Source organism: Balaenoptera ricei, chromosome 6 (assembly GCF_028023285.1).
Source record: "Balaenoptera ricei isolate mBalRic1 chromosome 6, mBalRic1.hap2, whole genome shotgun sequence".
NCBI classification, from domain to species: domain Eukaryota; kingdom Metazoa; phylum Chordata; class Mammalia; order Artiodactyla; family Balaenopteridae; genus Balaenoptera; species Balaenoptera ricei.
Window position 1 is genome coordinate 924085 of NC_082644.1, and position 22138 is coordinate 946222.

The following is a 22138-nucleotide window of genomic DNA, read 5'->3' on the forward strand; positions in this document are numbered from 1 at the left end:
GGCATTGTTTTTCCTATGATACTCAACCCGACCTACATCATCACCATTTCCATAATCATAAAAATCACTGCCTTATATTTAGAATGCAGGGTTGAATTAAGTTGTCTCTAAAGAACTTTCCAGATCCAAAATCATTTTTTCTTCTAGTTGCAAACCTTATACACATATCAGTGGACCTAATGCTAAAACAAGAAGAGACCCCAGAGAAATGATGAGGCCTGTACTCTGTTCCCACAAGTGTGTTAGCTTCTTATCTTTGTCATCAAAGCGCAAACATTATAAATAATTACGTGTTGCGCCTACGACTTAAACTAATACAACTCATGTAGTGTCTTTAATATAAAACAGGCAAAATCCCTCTAACTTTACTGAGACCCCACAGTCTGGAGTAATTTTTTATAATCATCTGGAAACTCCAATCAGTGGTCCCTGTGTCTCACATGCTACAATTTCATCCGTGAGAGGTACGCAAAGTGCCTCCAGTGGGAATGAAATACGCGCCACATTCGGGTACGTGCGTTCTGGGAGGTTGCTGGTCCTTAGGGCACAAGACGCCACATCATGCTCGGGGAAGGCGCCCAGTGGACCAGCTCTCCGACAGCTGTCTGTAATCCTGTGTTTGTAGCCAACGTAAAAGTTGGTCATGACCATGACTCCACTACATACGTCTATGATTTTCCAGCATGAATGTCATCCGCAAATTTTCTTGACTAGGTTTCAAATACATCTACCACTTGGAATAATGCTAGCTACGACCGCACAGCTTAAAATGTCAGCGTCTTAATATAAGTTTGTTTCCTTGGATGACCTTTCACATGGCGATTCTGGTACCAAGTTCCTTATTCCCTGTGGGTCTACCACACCCAAGGCCTTAGAATGACTGTCTTTAGTCCCTGGGCAGGAATGAGAGAGGAAGCGGTCACACCCACTCCTGAACCGTCTCTAATGTGACAGACCTTACTTCTAGCTGGGTCCACTCACAGGAGCTCCTCACGTGACCTCACAAAGAGGACCAGTGTGAAATGCTGCTGAAAACTGTGTACCTGGCAGGGCAGCCGTTTCCGGGCAACTGTCTACCCCACGGAAGGGAAGGGCGCCCCTCTGCTGTGTGGTCCATGGTCTCTGCCCACAGATGAACATCAGTGAATTCAACTTACACATTCAAAATCACAATGAGAAGAGAGAAAATAAATAGGAAGCATAGAGTTCCATATTTTGACAACAGATAGGCTGAACATTGAAAATGGTTTTCAAAGTATTTTAAAGAAATCTAAAGGAAATATTTAAGTAAAATAAATAAGGAATCTAGGAACACAAACCATTCACTGAATACAGTAGCACATGACTCTACATTCCCTAATTATCTACATGAGTCAGCTACAAGAAAAAAGGCTTTCTACAAAGTTTAAAAATTAATATGCTCCAGCCTCACCCAGAAATACTACAGTCTCTCTGCCAACGCTTGGCTAACAAGAAGTTCTGCTGCAATTCACCCAAAATGTTGAATTTTTTAATAAAATCTTGGTACTAGAAAGTTCGGGTGTAAGATTTAAAATATAATGAGGGCTTCCCTGGTGGCGCAGTGGTTGAGAGTCTGCCTGCCAATGCAGGGGACACTGGTTCGAGCCCTGGTCTGGGAAGATCCCACATGCCGCGGACCAACTAGGCCCGTGAGCCACAACTACTGAGCCTGCGCGTCTGGAGCCTGTGCTCCGCAACAAGAGAGGCCGCGATAGTGAGAGGCCCGCGCACCACGATGAAGAGTGGCCCCCGCTTGCCGCAACTAGAGAAAGCCCTCGCACAGAAACGAAGACCCAACACAGTCATAAATAAATAAATAAATAAATAATTTAAAAAATATATCATAATGAAAATTAAATGAATTCATAGCTGAACTGGAAATCTCAGTATTAAGAATCATCATATTAAATTATCTAAAATGCTAAGAAATAAAATTATTTAAAGAGGGAACTATTTAGAATAAGAAATATTCATTTGATGAGGAAATTACCAAAACGAGAAACATGTAATACAGTAATTCGTTTCATCAGAGCACCTCTCCATCAAACACCAACTGCTTTAAAAATAATAGGTCTAATTAATAGAGAATGAGTAAATTATGCACATTTTGTTACCGTTTAAATATCTAACACATACTTTCTAGTGTTGGGACCTTTTTACTAAACCTTTTTTCTTAAACCTTCTTATCTTGTAATAAAACTGTCCTCTTGTTTGAAAAAAAAAAAAAAAGCTGCAGGTCCAAAAAATGTTATTGGTTCGGTCAAATTTCTTTAATTCACCACGATGTTTGTATCATGTTTCACCGTGTTACAACTTGGAAGGGAATGACTGATATTAAACCACCAATCCATCCATTTTTAAAGACACACACATTTCTTCTTGAAACTGAAAAGAGATTTAAAAAAAAACAACACCTTTATTTTATTAGAGCAGTTTAAGGTCCACAGAAAACCTGAGAAGGTGCAGAGACTTCCCGTAGACCCTCTCCCCCTCCCCCCAAGCACAGCCTCCCCATTATCAACATCCCCATCTAGTGGTCCGTTTGTTACAGGTGAGGAATCTATATCAGTACACAAAGTCCATGGTTTACATCAGGGTTCGCTCTTGGTGTTGTACACTTTGTGGGTGTGGACACACGAATAATAACCTGTATCCACCATTATAGTGTCATACAGAGTAGTTTCACAGCCCTAAAAGTCCTCTGTGCTCCACCTATCCATCCCTCCTCCCCTTCCCCCCTTCCCCCCCAACCCCTGGCAACCACTGATCTTTATGCTGTTTCCATAGTTTTTGCCCTTTCCAGAACATCATATAGCTGGAATCACACAGAATGCCATCTTTTTAGACCGACTTCTAAATATCGGCTTAATAATATCCATTTCAGATTCCTTCATTATCTTTTCAGGGCTTGAGAGCGCATTTCTTTTTAGTGCTGAATAATAGTCCACAGGCTGGATGCCCACCACGTTATTTACCCATCACCTGCCGAAGGACATCTGGGTTGCTTCCATGTTTCCGCAATTGTGAAAAGAGCTGCGATAAACATGCCTGTGTGCAGGTTTTTTTGTGGACATACATTTTCAGCTCAACTGGGTAAATACCAAGGAGTGTGATGGCTGAAACACCTGGTTAGGATATATTTATTTATGTGAGAAACTGCCAAACCGTGTTTCAAAGTGGCTGCACCAATCTGCATTCCCACCAGCAGGGATGGGAGTTCCTGCCTCTCCACATCCTCCCCAGGCTTCAATGCTGTCAGTGCTGTGAATTTCCGCCATTCTAACGGGTGTGGAGTGGAATCTCGTTGTTGTTTTAATTTGCATTTCCCTGATGGCATAGGATGTGGAGCATCTTTTCTTCTGCTTATTGTCATCTATACATCTTCTTTGGTGAAGTATCTGTTAAGGTCTATGGTACATTTTAAAATTCAGGTTATTTGTTTTGTTATTATTGAGTTTTAAGAGTTCTTTGCATATTTTGGATAACAGTCCTTTATCGGATGTGTCTTTTCCAAGTATTTTTTTTTTCAGTCTGTGCCTTGTCTTCTCATTCTCTTGACATTGTCTTTTGCAGAAGTTTTTACCTGTAATGCAGTCCACCTTATCCTTTATTTCTTTCACAGATTGTGTCTTTGATGTTATATATCAAAAGGCAGTGCCGTACCTAAGGTCGTCTAGCTTTCTCCTTTGTTAACTTATAGGAATGTAATAGTTTTGTGTTTTCCATTAGATCTGTGGTCCATTATGAGTTTATTTTTGTGAAAGATATAAGGTCCGTGTCTACATTTATTTTTTGCATGTGGATGTCCAGTTGTTCCAGCACCATTTGTTGAAAAGACCATCTTTGCTCCTTTGTTAAAGATTAGCTGACTACCTTTATGTGGGTCTACTACAGGGCTCTCTACTCTGTTCCACTGATCTATTTGTCTATTCTTTCCCTGATACCACCCTGTCTTGATTACCGCAGCTTTATTCTAAGTCTTGACATCAGGTACTGTCAGGCCTTCTACTTTGTCCTTCTCCTTCAGTATCCTGTTGGCTATTCTGGGTCTTTTGCTTCTCCACATAAAGTTAGAATCGGTTGGTCGTATCCACAAAATAACTTGCTGGGATTTTGACTGGAATTGAATTGAATCTGTAGATCAAGTTGGGAAGAACTGACATCTTGACAATATCAAGTCTTCTTACACATGAACATGGAATATCTATTTATTTTGTTCTTCTTTGATTTCTTTCAACACTTTTGTAGATTTCCTCATATACATATTATACTCATTTTGTTAGGTTATTCCTTAGGTATTTCATTTTGGGGGCACCAATGTTAATGGTACTGTTTTCTTTATACTGAGATATAACTTATAGATAATACTGTGTAAGTTCAAGGTATACAATGAATTGATTTGATACATTTTATATACTGCAACACGATTGCCACTGAAACTTTCATACCGCTATACATCATGAAACTATTATTTCTTGTTTGTGGTAAAAATTTTTAAGATCTAGTCTTTCAGCAATTTTGAAGTACGTAACATAGTACTGTTGACAGTAATCACTAAGTGGTACATTCAGTCTCCAAGACTCATTCATCTTCTAGTTTCAAGTTTGCACCCTTGAACCAACATCTCCCCAAGTTCTCCCAACTGCCAGCCCCTGGGAACCACCATTCTATGCTCTGTTTCTATGATTTCAACTTTGTTAGATTCCACATATAAGTGATATCATGCAATATTTGTCTTTCTCAGTCTGGCTTATCTCAATAAGCATAATGCCCACAAGATCCCTTCATATTGTTGCAAATGGCAGGATTTCCTTCTTTCTTATGGTTGAATAATATCTCATTGTGTATATATATGCCACAATGTCTTCATCCATTCATCCACTGATGGACACTTAGGTTGTTTCCAAATCTTGGTTATTGAGAATAATGCTGCAATAAACATGGAAATATATATAACTCTTCAAACTCCTGTTTTCATTTCCTTTGGATACATACCCAGGAGTGGGGTTGCAAGATAATATGGTAGATCTATTTTTAATTTTTTGAGGAACCTCCATACTGTTTTCCACAGTGGCTGGACCAGTTTACATTCTCACCAACAGTGTACAAGGGTTCCCTTTTCTCCACATCATCACCAACACTTGTTATTTGTTGTCTCTTTGATAACAGATATTCTGACAGGTATGAGTTGCTATCTCATTATGGTTTTGATTTGCATTTCCCTGATTATTAGTGATGCTGAGCATCTTATGTGTCTACTGACCATCTGTATGTCTTCTTTGAAAAAATGCCTAGACAGGTCCTCTGCCTATTCTTAAATCAGATTGTTTGTTTTTTGTTATTGACTTGTATGAGTTCTTTATATATTTTGGATAACAACCCCTTATCTGATATGTGGTTTGCAAATATATCTCCCATTCTGTAGGTTGCCTTTTCATTTAGTTGATGGTTTCTCTTCCTGTGCAGAAGCTTCTTAGGTTGGTGTAGTCCCATTTTTGCTTTCATTGCTTTTGCCTTTTGTGTCACATGCAAAATATCATTGCTGAGACCAATTCAAGGAGCTTCTTCCCTGTCTTCTTCTTGGAGTTCTACAGTATCTGATCTATGTTTAATTAATACAGTTTGAGTTAATTTTTGTAAGTGGTCCAGTATCATTTTCTGTATGTGGTTATCCAGTTTTCCCCAGAACCATTTATTGAAGAAACTGTCCTTTCTCCATTGAGTGTTTTTGACTCCTTTGTCAAATATCAGTTGACTGTGTATGCAGGGGTTCATTAGTGGGCTCTCTGTTCTGTTCCATTGGTCTATATGTCCATGTTTATGTCAGTACCATGCTGTTTTAATTACTATAGCTTTGTAGTACAGTTTGAAATTAGGAAGCATGATGCCTCTGGCTTTGTTCTTTTTCTCAAAATTGCTTTGATTATTTGGTGTCTTTTCTGGTTTCATACAAATTATAGAATTGCTTTTTCTATTTCTGTGAAAAACACCACTGGAATTCAATAGGGATTGCATTGAATCTATAGATGGCTTTGGGTGTATGGACACATCAACAACATCAGTTCTTCTAATCCATGGAAGAACTTTAACCAAATTGTTAAAATGTTATTGTTTTTTTTAATGTCAAATTCCACTTGTACATTTCTGGAATATAACTATGAAATGACCTTTGTACATTAACCTTGTATCCTTCAGCCTTGCTGTGATTGCTTATTAGTTCTATCAGCGTTTTTTTTTTGTCAATTCTTTCATATTTTCTATATCAGATGACCACTTCATCTGCAAAGACAGTTTGATTTCTTCCTTCCCAATATGTATACACGGATTTCCTTTTTGTTATTTTCAAATTAACTAGAACTTACCATATGATGTTGAAAAGGATTGGTGAGAGGGGAGAGCCTTGCTTTGTAACTGATCTTAGGGGGCAAACTTCAAGTTTCTCACCATTGAATATGATGTTAGCTGTCGGTTTTTTGTAGATACTTTTTATCAAGCAGAGAAAGTTCACCTCTAATCCTAGTTTACTGAGAGTTTTTATTATGAATGGGTGTTGGATTTTGTCAAATGCTTTTTTTGCATCTATTGATAGGATCATGTGATTTTATATAATCCAATTTAAAGTCAAGAATAAATCATAACAATTGAAAATTCTAAATTACTAATATTTAAACAGTATTTTGTACTGGCAAGGGTGTGATAAACAGGCACCAGCATATATTGCTTGAAGTAGAGAAACCGATACAATTTCTTTGTGGGGCGTTTGGCAACAACTGTCAAGATTTAAATATACTTTCCCTTTGACTTAGCAACTCAATTGTTAGGAATTTACGGTCAAAATATGCACACGTGGACACCAAGATGCACGCCAAAGAGTGCGGTAAGTAACGGTATAAGAGGAACAGCTAGGACTAACCCTAGTGTCCATCAATGAGATACTGGGTAAATAAATTGCAGTGCATACATGTCATGGATTTTTATGGCCATTCAAAGGAGTAAGATGCATATGCTGAGCTGCAAATGTGAAAAACATATTAAGTTAGTAAAACAAAGCACAACAACATGCATAAAACACTCCCATTAGGAGATAATTGTGTTTGTATGGATTTGTGTGTGTAGGAAGTTTCTGGAAGAGCAGGAGTGGACTGAGGGTTCTTGGGAGGGAGCGTGCACTGTGTACCCCCTTTTCTATCTTTTAAGGGGGTTCCCTTCCCACATGTTGTTTTCATAAGAGTTCAAGGAAAATGTTAAAGTTGGTGTCAATTATACCATTTTTGTATAGTATTTTCCTACTTTTTTACATTTAACTAATAAAACAGTCATGGTTTTTTTCCAGTTCCTTCAAAATAGTAAATTATGACAACATAGAAATAGATGTCTATCTAGAAAAATAAGAATAATAGACAGTTTTAACTTCCTTATAGACAGAAGGATGGGATATTTGTTTAATGTAAAAAGCAGTTATTTGGCCTGTGTAATTCTCTCTTCCTATAATTCAGAAATCTAATTAACGTAATTGGACTTTGAATCTGAGACTCTTAATCCCCATCACTAAAGGACATGGGTTTAGGAGATCCTAAGATCCACCTAAAGTACATCCCTAAAACTTACCTTCTTCATGAATTACCCAGTCTTTCCTCTCTCCAAGGGCCTCACTATTCTCTTGTCTATTCTGCAAACTGTACTTCATCGAGCAATATTTGAATCTCCCTTCATTGCACTTTTCCCCAATTCTTACTCTTTTCCTTGTACAAGAGACTGTCAGGGAGCCAGAAAGGATGGCAGAGAAAAGGGCTTGTGCATAAATGATCTCCTTCCGTTCCCCATGCCCAGGGCTGCCCACTGGGCTTCCAGCCCTCAGAAAGGACCCAGAGGACATGCCTGAGGCCACCACAGGTGACTTTGCCAAGAAGTCCAGGAGGTCCTACGCACGGCGAACCCGCTCGTGTACTCTGGGCTTCCTGGTCTGAAGTCTCTCTTCACCGGGAATGGGGAAACAGACAGCGGTAAACGACATGAACCAGAAAAATCATTGAAGGCAGCAAGGCTGTCCAAGTCACAGCACCTAACAGCTCTCGGGAGCGCTGACGCCCGGCTCTTCCCTCTGAGCAGCCGTCCTCACATATTCCCCACATCCTAATCCTCTCCACCCTCAACAGCGACATCACACACGTCCTTTTACACGAAGTAGACAGGAATCTTCATCTCCCACCCTCATGACGGGAGCCACTCAATGTTCTCACATACAACAGCAACTCAACCTTTACCTATTAAATACAAACACAAACAACTCTAATGCAGGGAGATTAAAAGTGTTTCTAATGTGCTATGCACACAGTCATAAAGGAGAGTTAGATTCTTCCTTGGGCTGGGAGGCATGTGGGAGAAAGCCGAATTGAGATTTCTCAATCGTTAATGTTTACTGAGTGCTTACACTGTGAAAAGAGCTGTACACAAATGATGTCTTTAATTCTCACAAAAACATAGATCGCATAATTATCACGTCTGTCTTACAAACAGGAAAACTGAGTCTTGGGGAGTTTAATGTGTTCAGAGTCGTCCTCTATCAGACCTCAAAGCCAGCCAGTCTAGTTTCAAATTACACACCATTAACCATTAACGCTAAAAGCTTCTGCAGAGTGGAGAATATGCCAGAAAAACAAGGCAAGAGATGGGCAGAACATTTAACTAGGGAAAAACTCAGACATAATGAAAGTCTATGATTACAAAATACACAACATGTCTAGGAAAAAGTAGCAGTAGCTCACCCCTGTATTATGCCTGCCCACTTTAGATCAGGTACTGTTCTAATTGTTTTTGTATATTAACTCATTAATCCTTCAAACATCATCAGAAAGTACAAGTTTTCTCATTCCTTCTTGACAGAGGAAGAGACTGAAACACAGAGAGGTTAAGTGACCTGCCCAAGGTCACACAGCCAAGTAGAGGAGGCGAGACCGTGAAGGCAGGCAGTCTGGCTCAGGTGTGTGTCCTGAAACATCCCTACAGAGAGCTCCCTGCCTGACAGAGCTGCCCCCTGCCCCAAGGGCTGGGAAGCTGCCAGGTCAGGTCAGAAGGGGCTGCCTGAGGATGTCAGACTTTCAACAGGAGGAAATAATATCACAGTAATGATACGAATGCTGTGCACTTTAAAAGTACTGTCAATGTTACTTAGTTCTATATTTGAGAAATGTGCTTTCTGTTTGTGTGATGGGGAACATCTAAAGTAAAACTTGACCAAATCATGTGGACTGATTTAAACGGACAGTCTAACGAATTCAATTTTCTTCTTCTAAGCAATTCCCAAGTGGTTCTTGAGGCTGATATCAGAATAAAAGGAGAACCAAAGAACTGCATTTTCAGGAAGAAAGGATGTGCATTAAAATATGCTGAGAAACTATATATCAGGAGGTCGTTAGAGATTTTCGTAAAGGAATGTAGGATTGTTTTAAGATAAAATGAGTTATCTCCATAATGCTTAGAAGAATGCCTCATTTATATAAATGCTTTATCAATATTAAATAGTATGTTACAAAAGACAACGTAATAATTAAGAGAATAAATTCTGGAACCTCAATGGCCAGGTTCAATGTCCAAATCTATCACTTGAGCAAATTCTATAAATTCTGTGTCTCAGCTTTTTCCACGAATAAAATGAGGTAATAACTGTAACCCACTTCACCTCACATCACTGTTGTGAGATTAAATTAGTTATGCATACATATGTCTGTATGCAACTATATACATGCATATACAGACAAATATATATTTATTATATATAATATGTATATCTTTAGAAAAGTTCCAGACATAAATGAAACACTATGAAGTTTAGCTATTATCTGTGTCTTAAAAAGAGGAATCAAACGTTACCCTAATTCACTGTAGTATTCAAAATACTATGACCTGTTTTTTAAATGCAATTAATATTAAAAAGTAATATGAGCTGTGGACTTTGGGGGACCCTGACGTGTCAGTGTAGGTTTACAATTGTAACAAATGTCCCATCTGATGGGGGTGGTGACAGTGGGGAAGCTGTGCACATGTGGGGCAGGGGGCACGTGGGAAATTCTCTAACTTCTGTCCAATTTTGCTGTAAACCGAAAACTGCTGTAAAAAATAAAGTCTATTAAAAAAACGGTGTTGCAAACGGTCTATATTCTAACCAAAGAGATTCATGGAGATACTCCATGAGTTACATAAACATCTGTCCACGAACACAATTAAAGTCCATTTATTATAAAAAAGGAATGCTTATATAAAAAAAGGTAGACATGATTTCAAATCTTCAATCTGCCCTATTTCTATCTCTCTCTGTCTCTCTCTCTCTATCGGTTTATACGAGTAATCTCAGGCAGAATACCCAGAATCTCTGAGCTTCAGCTTTTGTTTCTGTATAATGGGCACAATAATCTTTGGTATAAAGCACTAGGGTTGTTGTAAAAACTAAATCAATTTAAGGCACTTAGTGAAGAGCTTTGCACACGTTAAGTCTGAAATAAATGTTGGATTTCACTATCCCTAAGAACAATATCAATGTATGATACTGTTATTGATATTGATACCATAGAGGGTCATTACTTCAAAATAGTTATGGTAAGTTCAATTCAGTTTAAATATTTTTGGGACTCTGCTAAACTTACGCCTTGAGATTGAATCCTCCCGTCATAAATATCTCAACAGTATAGCAATGGAAATATAAATACCATAGCCATGCATTTAATAATTACCCAAAGAAATTAGATCATCTTTTAAATATGGTCATTAAAACTATGAATTCCAAAAGTATACAGTTAAAATAGAGGAGCTTTAGGATTCACTCTCTTTTGATATCTATTTTTGATAAGGAGCATTTTAAACTAGCTTCATCATTCTTTGATTTAATGCCTTCTTAGGAGGCCAAAAGCATTTCCTTATTGATTTTATTTTCAACCTTTGGTGTAAATGAAGCAGAAATTAACAGGGCTGGTTCTGTCCTATAACAACTTCTTCAACCTTGCTCCTTGCTTATTTTGCCAAACCCTTTTTTTTAAAAAAATACCAGCAGCATCGATTGAAGCCCAAAACACTGATCTAGAAATAGTGCTAATTACCGGCAGCTGTACAGGCAGCAAAGGAGCAAAAACCCTGGTCTCTGCTCACAATATGCAAACCCTGGACCCCTGTTCACAGCACACAAACACTATGGAACAAACCCTTGGCTATCAGCATACTGGGCGCTTTTCCCTAGAGTAACAATGTGAAACAGGGGATCAGAGCCATACCTGGAAAGCCAGCACACACTTCGTATCAAACCCCCTACACAACTGGCTACGTTGCCATCGTGGAAAATATGTTGCAGTCCATGTTCTTTCTCACTGTTCATAAAACTATTTGGTTTCACAGTGATGGAAACGAGAAGAGTAACAGAAAGCAGCACAAGAACACAGGCTTCATGCTTGTCTGAGGCCAATTCTTCACAGAAAAAGCCATCAGGAGACAAACATCCAAACACATGATGTTAAACACGACATATTTGGAAGTTGACACAACGCTCTATGTCTGCAAAGCCAGCGTGAAGCACAGAGTGAGCTTTGGAAGCAGGCTGTTTCTCTGGTCAGAAGACAATTAATGTTATTGAAAGCACTAAGGAAGGAAATATTTACCAATTATCTGAGGTATTTGCAAATCTAAGGCGAGTACCTACCAGTTTCTTCAAACATTTATGGACTAATCTCTCCCTCACAATTTCATATCTTCCTCACCCTTTTTTTCTGGCAATAACTTATTTGTTTCAATCATTCAATACATTTACTTTAAAACATTTGTTGACTGACTTCTACGCCCTTCCCAGACCACCTTCTACAAATAAGCACAGAAAACAACTTTTAGACTGAGGTTATCTAGACTAACCAATTCAATTGATCAAACTACTCATTTTTTCCTCTAAATGTTTTATAAATAACAGGTATTTTAATACACTCTTCAACAAACATATACACTAGCCAGTAAGTATGCCAGGTTCTGAGTCTAAAGTGGTGAATAAGACGCAAACCCACCTTCAGGAAATATCCAGTTAATTGAGGAGATGGTGTTAGATGATGGGTGTCACAGGATGAGAAGTCCAGGGCACTAAGGTAACAGGGACAAGCGTGTGCTATCTAATTGGGGGAGGAGCTTAGGAAGAACTCTTTGAAATAAGGCAAGGATTCATTTTTCTCTTACATGAGATCGAGGAAAGAAACTATAAGCTGTTCCTATAAATGAAAAACAGTAGCAATGAAAATGGCCGAAATTGATTAATTAAGCCCCTTCTCTCTGTTTCCATGCCTCACCCCCCCAAAACGCACACAATCCCCCAATGTAAGCTCTACGTTACTTATATTAGTCGATTATTTACATTATTAATCACACTGCATGGCGGCCCTCCTTCCCTAAGTGCTGTGTAAACGTTCCCTATGTGCTGGCATCCTCAAAGCACGTCAAATATTAAGTTTATTTCTTCGGAAACTAGTTTTTTATTTATCGAACATAGTGTGTACTGAGTGCCATTTTTAAAGTCTCTATCGGAAACAGAAGTGGGCTAAACACTATTCACAAAAACATTCCGCGACGCCCACCTCCTCAAAGCTCAGCCCTCACCCAGCTGCAGCCCAGGCAGAGCTGGCCGTGGTCCTGATTCAGGACGCTCCACCTGCTTACGCTCAAATGTAGCTCTTGGCCTCTGAGAGTCTTTACCAGGTTAAGGAAGTTTCTTTTCGTCTGTAGTTCAGTCTGTTCGCAGTAAGTCAGAGGAGCAGTGAGACGCACATCGGTAAAAAGCACTGACACAGGTGTCAGTGAACACGAATAGATGCTCTGAAACTCCGTGGCTCTGTGACGTCAGTTACTTCAGCGTCTCCCAGCTCAGTGGTCCGCGGTCGTCAGGAGACCATCTCTGCCCCAGACATGCTATTCACTGGGAAGTCTTCACTTGCTCTCCTCCTGGGGTTCAGGGAGCTGGCGTGAGACGGCAGAAGAGCCTTTCCCAAGGTGTTAAATGCGGGTGCATGGAAACCTCCCCGGGGTGTGGGAAACGCGCGATGAAACAGTTTTGCTTTTCTATGAAATGAAGCGATGAACTCTGCAACTCAGGGATTCATTTCCACACCATCCTCCTCCTGATTTCTCAAGTAGAAATCGCCTCTCCCACACCCCTACATGTATGTTTCCATACTAATATTTTAAATGTTTGATGACTAATTAATAGGAATTCCAAGAGATTCAGAAACTGTTTGGAATTCTAGGGAAATACGGAGAAAAATAAACTTCTGGCGCAAAGTTGTGCTGTCCTCCTATAAAACTGACAGAGAGGTCATGATTGCCTGGGGGTAAATACCTGATAAATGCTTCACCCCCCTGTAACTCCCCCCGCGCCCAGAGTGCGCTGACTTCAGGAAATGCTCTTTCCTGGGGGGCTCCTACACGTCCCGGCCCCGTGCTGTGCTTCTCTCTCCCCATCCCTCTATTACTTCCATGAGGAAGTTACTGATATGACACGATTCTCTGTCCCAAGTGAACTCATTCCCAAAGCTCTATCTCGGCTACACTGACCTGCCCCGGTATTTGGGTTCAGCCATCACCGCCTGGGCAAAGGGAACGAAGACCCCCGCTAATCTACTCAGCACAGAATAAGGGGCTTAATGTGTAAGTGCTTTCCTGTAAATAAGGAACATCAAAGAAACTTAAATGCTGGCTGTTTCCTAGAACTGCTACTTACCTTATCACTCTCTGTTGTTCTTATTCTCGGTCGGCTGGTGTGCTTGACTAACACAATTTAGATGTCAGTACACTAAAGTCAAAAACCAATTTGTCTCTGAACACCCCTGAAATAGCGAAATTCTCTTGCTCATTTGATGTAAAAACAAAACATGAATCACAGCCACTATCACAGAAGAGAGTGTTCTCGTAAAGAGAATTCCTTTCAGAGTAACAGAGGGAGTGGGCACATCTGCCGCCTCAGTCAGCTACCCAGTGATGTGCACTTTGTGGGTCGTGCCATGTTCCCATCCTGACGCAGCACCAAACTCCACACCCTGTTTCTAAATTACTGACACTTCTCCGCATGCAGCCTGCCCTATAGAAGCAGTCCTGACCCTCACGTAAGATATTTAAACACTCTCTTCTCCTCTTGGGACTTTGTGTCAGGCTTCAGGGAACAGACCCCAGGGCTTCAGCAGTACCAGTGCTTCCTTGAACACCCAGACCTCTATTTGTGACTTTTCATCTTTTTTTTTTTTAATAAACATCAATCATTCACTTTTTTTCCTATTAACTTTGTTTCTAACTCTCCCCTGAGGGATACAGGACTTTTGGGTTGGCATATGCAGAAATACTTAGAAGATACCCAAACTGTACATTCCTTAAACTTGAAAAAAGTATAAGTATGCAGATATAGATAGCCCTCTAACACAATCTTCCCAAAATCCTCTTTCTCTAACAGTATATGCCTAAATTCTATAATCTAGAGTAATTCTGACTGATAACAATGTTTAACCCAAGTGAATCATGATTGTATTAGCCAAGGTTTTGCAACTGTTTCAATAAACTCTGGATCAAAGCTTAGCAGATGTTGCCAAACATTTACACTCTGCAGTAACTCCTGGTACAAAACCATTCAGTCAGTGGGACTGAGTTACGAGGTTACCTGTGCGTGAGTCTCCGCTGACCAACGCAGACTGCGGTCTGAGAACCTTGAATAATGCACACTTCGTAGCGACTACATTTCAGCCTTAAGCACGGGTCTTTAGTTGGGTCTAGAGCTAAAAAAAAAGAAAGAGATTGCACAGAAAACATTAAAATAAGTTTCTGTACAATGGAGGTTCTAATCTCATCAAACACAATTTGATCAGGGAATTTACAGAGCGTTCAGCTGTAAATTTTGTTCACGTTCTTCCTCTATTAAGAGGTACTTTTGTTTCCACTCACATAACACAGAGTCAACAGAGATTTGTAGTTTAGTCTCATCCATTCTGTTCAGAAGCAGAAATGCACAAACCCCTGTGATCAGACAATGTGTGATCAAAACAGAAACTTGACGACCAAAACTCTCTGTAGTTGCTACTGCCTTCTAAGCATTCAAGGTGGAGAAATGAAGGTAGGGTGTGTTGCTGCAATATTTGTATCAGTGAAGAATTATAAATTATACTTCCGCTTTTCCCGGATGGATGCAGGTGGGTAGGAAAAAAAGGCTGAAACCCAAAAGGGTGTCAGTGGACATTAGAGTCTTGGGATCTCCAAGAAAAGTCTACAGCTGTATGTGGGGCTGCCTGAGTGCATCATGGTAGGAAATGAGCTGCATTTTCATTTTTAAACTGTTTGTGCCTGACATCTGAACTACTGCATCTCCAGAAAAAAACTTCTATCTTGGTGGCTGCCAGCACAAAACTGTGTAGTTTGTTGCTGTGGTTTTTTTTTTGTTTTTTTAAATATCAGTTTTACTGCAATGTAACTCACATACTATACGATTTATATGATACATTCTTTTAAATTTTAAAATCTGCAGTATAGTCAAGACCCACACCCCTGTGTTGGCAACCCACAAACAGGAAGATAATCAAAACTGCAGAGGTTCTCCCCAAGGAGCAAGGGATCTGAGCCCCTCATGGGTCTCCCCAGCCCAGGGGTCCTCACTCAACTCAGCATCAAAAACAAACAACCCGGGCTTCCCTGGTGGTGCAGTGGTTGAGAATCTGCCTGCCAGTGCAAGGGACACGGGTTCGAGCCCTGGTCTGGGGAGATCCCACGTGCCGCGAAGCAACTAGGCCCGTGAGCCACAACTACTGAGCCTGCGCGTCTGGAGCCTGTGCTCCGCAACAAGAGAGGCCGCGATAGTGAGAGGCCCGCGCACCGCGATGAAGAGTGGCCCCCGCTCGCCGCAACTAGAGAAAGCCCTCGTACAGAAACGAAGACCCAACACAGCCAAAAATAAATAAATTTTAAAAAAAAATTAAAAAAATAACCCAAACAACCCAATTAAAAGTTGGGCAGAAGACCTGAACAGACGTTTTCCAAAGAAGACATACAGATGTCAACAGGCATGTGAAAAGACGCTCAGCATCAATAATCATCAGGGAAACGTAAATCAAAACCACAATGAGATATCACCTCACCCACCCCTGTCAGAATGGCTGTTATCAAAAAGACAATAAAAAACAAGTACTGCGTAGAGCATGTGGAGAAAAGGGAACCCTTGTGCCCTGTTGGTGGGAATGTAAAGTGGTGCAGCCACTGTGGAAAACAGTATGGAGGTTTCTCAAAAAACTAAAAATAGAACTACCGTATGATCCAGCAATCCCACTCCTGGGTATTTATCCAAAGAAAACAAAAACACAAATTTGCATAGATCTATGCCACCCTGTGTTCACTGCAGCAGTATTTACAATTGCCAAGACATGGAAGCCACCTAAGTGTCCATCGACAGATGAATGGATAAAGAAGATGTGGTACATATATACAATGGAATATTACTCAGCCATAAAAAAGAATGAAATAATGCCATTTGCAGCAACATGGATGGACCTGGAGGGTTATGCTCAGTGAAATAAGTCAGATGGAGAAAGATAAATACTGCATGATTACACTTATACGTGGAATCTAAAAAACAAAACAAATGAACAAACATAAGAAAACAGAAATAGGCTTATAGATACAGAGAATAAGCTGGTGGTTGCCAGAGGGGAGGGGGTGTGAGGGGATGAGTGGAAAACATGAAATGAGGTACAAACGTCTAGATACAAAGTAAATAAGGCACAGGATGTAAGGAACCTTATAGGGAATAGACTCGACAGTATTGTAATAACTTTGTACAGTGACGTATGGTAACTAGACTTACTGAGGTGCTCATTTTACAATGTACAGAAATACTGAAGCACTATGTTGTACACCTGAAACGAATATAATATTGTAAGTCAATTATATTTTAATAAAAATTAATTCAATGGTTTTTCAGTATATTTATATTTGTAAAACTATTAATCAATTTTAGAATAGTATTATCACCTCAAAAAAATAGCCATACCCTTATCACCCTTATTCTCCCAACCTATGACAACTACCTACAGTGGGCACTCACTAATCGATTTTCTGTCTCTATAGATTTCATACAAATGGAATCATATAATATGTGGTCTTTTCTGAGTGGTTTCCTTCTTTTAGAACCATGTTTTCAAGGTCCAACCATGTTATAGCTGCATCCTTACTTCATCTTTTATGTTGCTGAATAATATTCCACGGCATGGCTATTCTACATTTATTTATCCATTCACTAGTTGATAGGTGTTGTGTTGTTGACACCTTTTCTCTAGTTTAAATAATACAGCTATTGGTGATCTCTATTGGTGATGGTTAGTGATATTTTGTTGTGATTTATTACTGGGGGGGAGGCCAGAGAGGGAGTTGGTTTAGATAAGGAAAAGGCTGAGTGTCCAGTTTGGGTACAGGTCAAAGTTGAGAGAAAGAATCCATGAAAGATAGCAAGCTGAAAATAAAATTCCAGTGCATGTAGAAGAATAAAGCCAGGGTGACCAGAAGAATGTGCATTTGGAATATTAAAAAGTATTTGGGAGGACCCTGGGCTTTTCACTGGACATGAAATGTAGATTTGAGCCAGTCTTTTGTAGACAAACGTAGGTAAACTAGAGCTAATATCTGGTGTATGAATCGAACTTAGTTTTAGGAATATGTTAAACCTTAGGAATATTTAGTCAATAACCTAAATAAATGAGTTCATTTTGACAATGAATTCAATAAAACATGTATATAAACAGATATATGTGTATATATATTGCATATAGACAGATATAGATAGATACATATTTTTTTCCTTTAAAAATACGAAGTCTAGGGCTTCCCTGGTGGCGCAATGGTTAAGAATCCGCCTGCCAGTGCAGGGGACGCGGGTTCGAGCCCTGGTCCGGGAAGATCCCACGTGTCGCAGAGCAGCTGAGCCTGTGTACCACAACTACCGAGCCTGCGCTCTACAGCCTGCGAGCCGCAACTACTGAAGCCCGTGCGCTTGGAGCCCGTGCTCCACAACAAGAGAAGCTACCGCAATGAGAAGCCTCTGCACCACAACGAAGACCCAACGCAGCCAAAAGTAAATAAATAAAATAAATTTATTTAAAAAAAAATACAAAGTATATCTGTGTAAAACTCTTATTTGAGATTTCAAACAAATATGAGGTTTAAAATAAAGACTATGAACACATATAGTTGATAAAATACTCCCTAACAGACACAGCATGATATTGGGTTGGCCAAAAAGATCTTACGGAAAAACCCGAATGAACTTTTTGGGCAATCCAATAAAATGGTCAAGACATTAAACACATGTATTTGCAACACAAATCTCCCATTTCCTCCAGTCTAAGCAAAATACTTTCTGACAAGCAATGATTAGCTCAATTATATTTTCTCTTTATTTCTAAGTAGTATCAAAAATTAAGATAAACTATATTATTTTATTCCCTATAAAACGTTAAGCATTCTTTGTTCAGTATGAAAATGCAAATTTCTGGAACATGCTCATTATAATGTCACAGTTTAAACTGTCACTAATTAAAAAACTATTATACCTCAGAATCATATGATTTCTTGCTGGACAACATAAAAGAAAAACATACAATAACTTAGTAGACATTAAAAATGTCTTGAGCTATTTCTAGTCCTTAGTCTATTTTGATTTTTAATTATTAATATGACTTTTAAATATTGATTAAAATTAAAGAATTCTGTCTAACAACTAAACAATGACATTGCACCTACAACTGTGCCTTGTATACGTACATGTCATATACTCATTGTTGATATAGTTAATCTAGGACATCATTCTAAAAAAGGAGTGTTTCCACTTTGAAATAAAACACTATATAGTACATATAAAACTATCATGGTTAATCTAATCGTACGTTGAATGAAGACTTTTTAAAATTTATTATTATTTAATTTTATTATTTTATTTTTGGCTGTGTTGGGTCTTCGTTTCTGTGCGAGGGCTTTCTCTAGTTGCAGCAAGCGGGGGCCACTCTTCATCGTGGTGCGCGGGCCTCTCACTATCGCGGCCTCTCTTGTTGCGGAGCACAGGCTCCAGACGCGCAGGCTCAGTAGTTGTGGCTCACGGGCCCAGTTGCTCCGCGGCATGTGGGATCTTCCCAGACCAGGGCTCGAACCCGTGTCCCCTGCATTGGCAGGCAGACTCTCAACCACTGCGCCACCAGGGAAGCCCTTGAATGAAGACTATTAATAGTTATAGTTAGTTGTTTCTTTCAGTTTTCTTTACTTTATACAGCCCACATTAGGTAATTTTCAAAAGTTCCATGACCCTGTTATGTTACATCTATTTAATAAGATAGATCAGAACTCAAAATTTGATGTAGAGTGAGAAGGAAATTATCAGAACAAATACAGCACATGAAAAAGAATTTAATGCAAGTTTGGCATAAAACTTTACATAAATGATCAAATAAAAGAGCAAGAGCATTTGTCAAGAGACAGAAAATATAACAGAAAGTGAACAAGAGGAAGCCCGTACGGAGAATCTGCAACAAGAAAAAGACACTTTCTGTGCATGGGATTTTAACCATCTGTACTTTTGAGTAGAACTCACATTGTTGGCAGCTTACAACTATAAAACATCACAGGCTATAAATACAGATGCCTGAGATTTCATTCTTGAAATCACAACAATAACACAACCATCTTCCTCTTGGCTGAAGCCCATGGATCAGAACCAATCCTGTATCTTAAGAGGCTGGATAAAACCATCTCCTCCCCCCCGCTGCACTCCGCTCTTTCCATCGTTTTCAAATTCCCTAATCCTATTCTATCCTGCATTAGTGTTTTTAACTTTCTCTCAATCACCCAGTAAAACCACACCTAGGAAGATTTCAGCTAGTGCATTCAATTCACTTGGTTATGTTCTTTTTTTCTTCTACTAATCTAATAATAATCATCTAATAATTCAATAATCTTTCTCATTGATATGAACTAACCTGAGGACTTAACTGATATCATTTTTTTCTCCTTTTATTACTGAAGTATAGTTGATTTATATTATATAAGTTACAAGTGTACAACATAATGATTCACGATTTTTAAAGGTTACTCTCCATTTATAATTATCATAAAATACTGGCTATATTCCCTGTGTTGTACAATATATACTTGTAACCTATTTTATACCTAATAGTTTGTACTTCTTACTCCCCTGCCCACTAGTAACTACTAGTTTGTTCTCTGTATCCGTGCGTCTGTCTCTTTTTTGTTATATTAACTACTTTGTGGTATTTTTTAGATTCCACATGTAAGTCTTTCTTTGTCTGACTTATCCATGTTACTGCAAATAGCAAAATTTTGTTCTTTTCATTCTGCTCCTGAAGTGGATGATTGCATTTCAGCACACATGACACCACATACCCTACGTGTTCCCCACAGACTCAACTCTTTTACTGGAAGAGAGACGAATAAATAGGTAAGTAGAATACACTGTTCTTCTGCCATCAGATGCCACTAACTAGTACGTCTGCTCGCCGTCCATGTAGGCGATCATTCTTTACCTCCTGAACATTATAATATTTTGTTATCATCAAAATTTTGTGCTTTGGAATGTTTATCTCCAGCTAGTCTAGCGAACATCTAAGCAAATGCACCCTTCTTCTGAATTTCAGTTTTTAACATAAAGCATATTTAGGTGATAAGAGAACTCTTTAGCAGTTGGAATAAAACCAAGAAAACAAAGACTCAGTTGGATATTCATCATGATTTAAGAGCAGGTGAACTGTGCCACTGAGAGTTGGGTTTTAATTTTGGGAAAATGTCAACATCACTAAACAGTAAAATCAACATACGTATCAGCATTCACTCGGGAACCTGTCTCTTTAAGCTTAATTGGATGCTTTTACAAAAAATGAAGTAACCTGCAACCCGAAAATGAGATTAAAAACCTTCCTCATGGTTCAATTACGAAGCATCAAATATGCTTTTGTTGCTTTTCTAACAATAGTTCACTTCACTGTAACTCTACGCTGTGAAACTAAAGGAAGAAGTGGTCTTCTAGGGAATTTTTTAAACCTTGCCAGATGTTATAATGAAAGGCTGTGCAAGTGAGCAGCGTGGAAAACAAGACTAATGCCTGAGAGTTAATTAGACTTTTGACAGCCAATTTTATGGTGCTAAATGTGATTAAATGTAGCCTCAAGTCTTTGCAGTGACTTTCTTAGTTTGAAACCTTAGTATCACTTCAGTTACATAAAATCCACACACTCTAACTTGGTGTCCCCACTACAAACAGTACATGTGGAGATCTACACAACTCGCAGATTCAGATGCGATGGCTTGATTATTTTGTAATAAATATATATCAAATATAAGAGTGTTTATTTCAATAATATCCTATCTTATAAAGGTGTATTAAATGCAACTGACTACTGCATTGATCAATCAAAGTTAATGAAAACTCCAGGAGCCACCACAAGGCAGAATCTCTTCCTAGAGTTGTTGTGCTCTAGTCAAAGACTGACGAAGATTTTCAACACCATTCTCTTCAGTTCTTTATCATTCTTTTTCTTTGTCAATACATCATATTGACTCTTAAAGTGATAAATGCTAATAGTGTTTCTTTTATAAAGTAGATGCATTCCAGAAAAATTGGTTATGTGTAAAACTCATTATTTTTACTGGTTTCCATTTTCAAATCTATTATTTCATACATAAAGACGATGACATTTAATCTCCATCATAAAGGTTTATATCTGGGATTTTCTTTCCAATATTAGAGCTAAACATACCTATGATTTGGTTCACATTTACTAAAGGGTTGCCTGAAACAGAATCATAAGGAAAAGTCCCTAAAAATACAACAACAGCTTGTCTTATGAAATAATGTTTACCTACAGTTCCTGATTATGTCCCCTAACTATTCTATACCCAATGTCTTCATCTATAAATGGAAGAAATTGGGCTAATTCTAAAATATAAAATAACATATTCTATAATTTTGTGCTTTAACTGACCTGGGAGCCGTGACATTAAAAAATAAGAAATAATTCAGAAAAGGAGCACTGAGTTGAAAATATGTTTATGTGACTTTGCATAAATGTGTGTT

The 22138-nt window shown here is 38.8% G+C and overlaps 1 protein-coding gene across 1 annotated transcript in view; it reads right to left on the reverse strand.

Annotated features, from left to right (window-relative positions):
• The window catches only part of SPOCK3 (SPARC (osteonectin), cwcv and kazal like domains proteoglycan 3), a 433446-nt gene that overhangs the window by 242488 nt on the left and 168820 nt on the right, over positions 1-22138 (reverse strand). The window contains exon 4 of the mRNA XM_059926189.1: positions 14684-14798. Coding sequence (XP_059782172.1) covers positions 14684-14798 — 115 coding nt within the window. The remainder of the gene's footprint in view (positions 1-14683; positions 14799-22138) is intronic.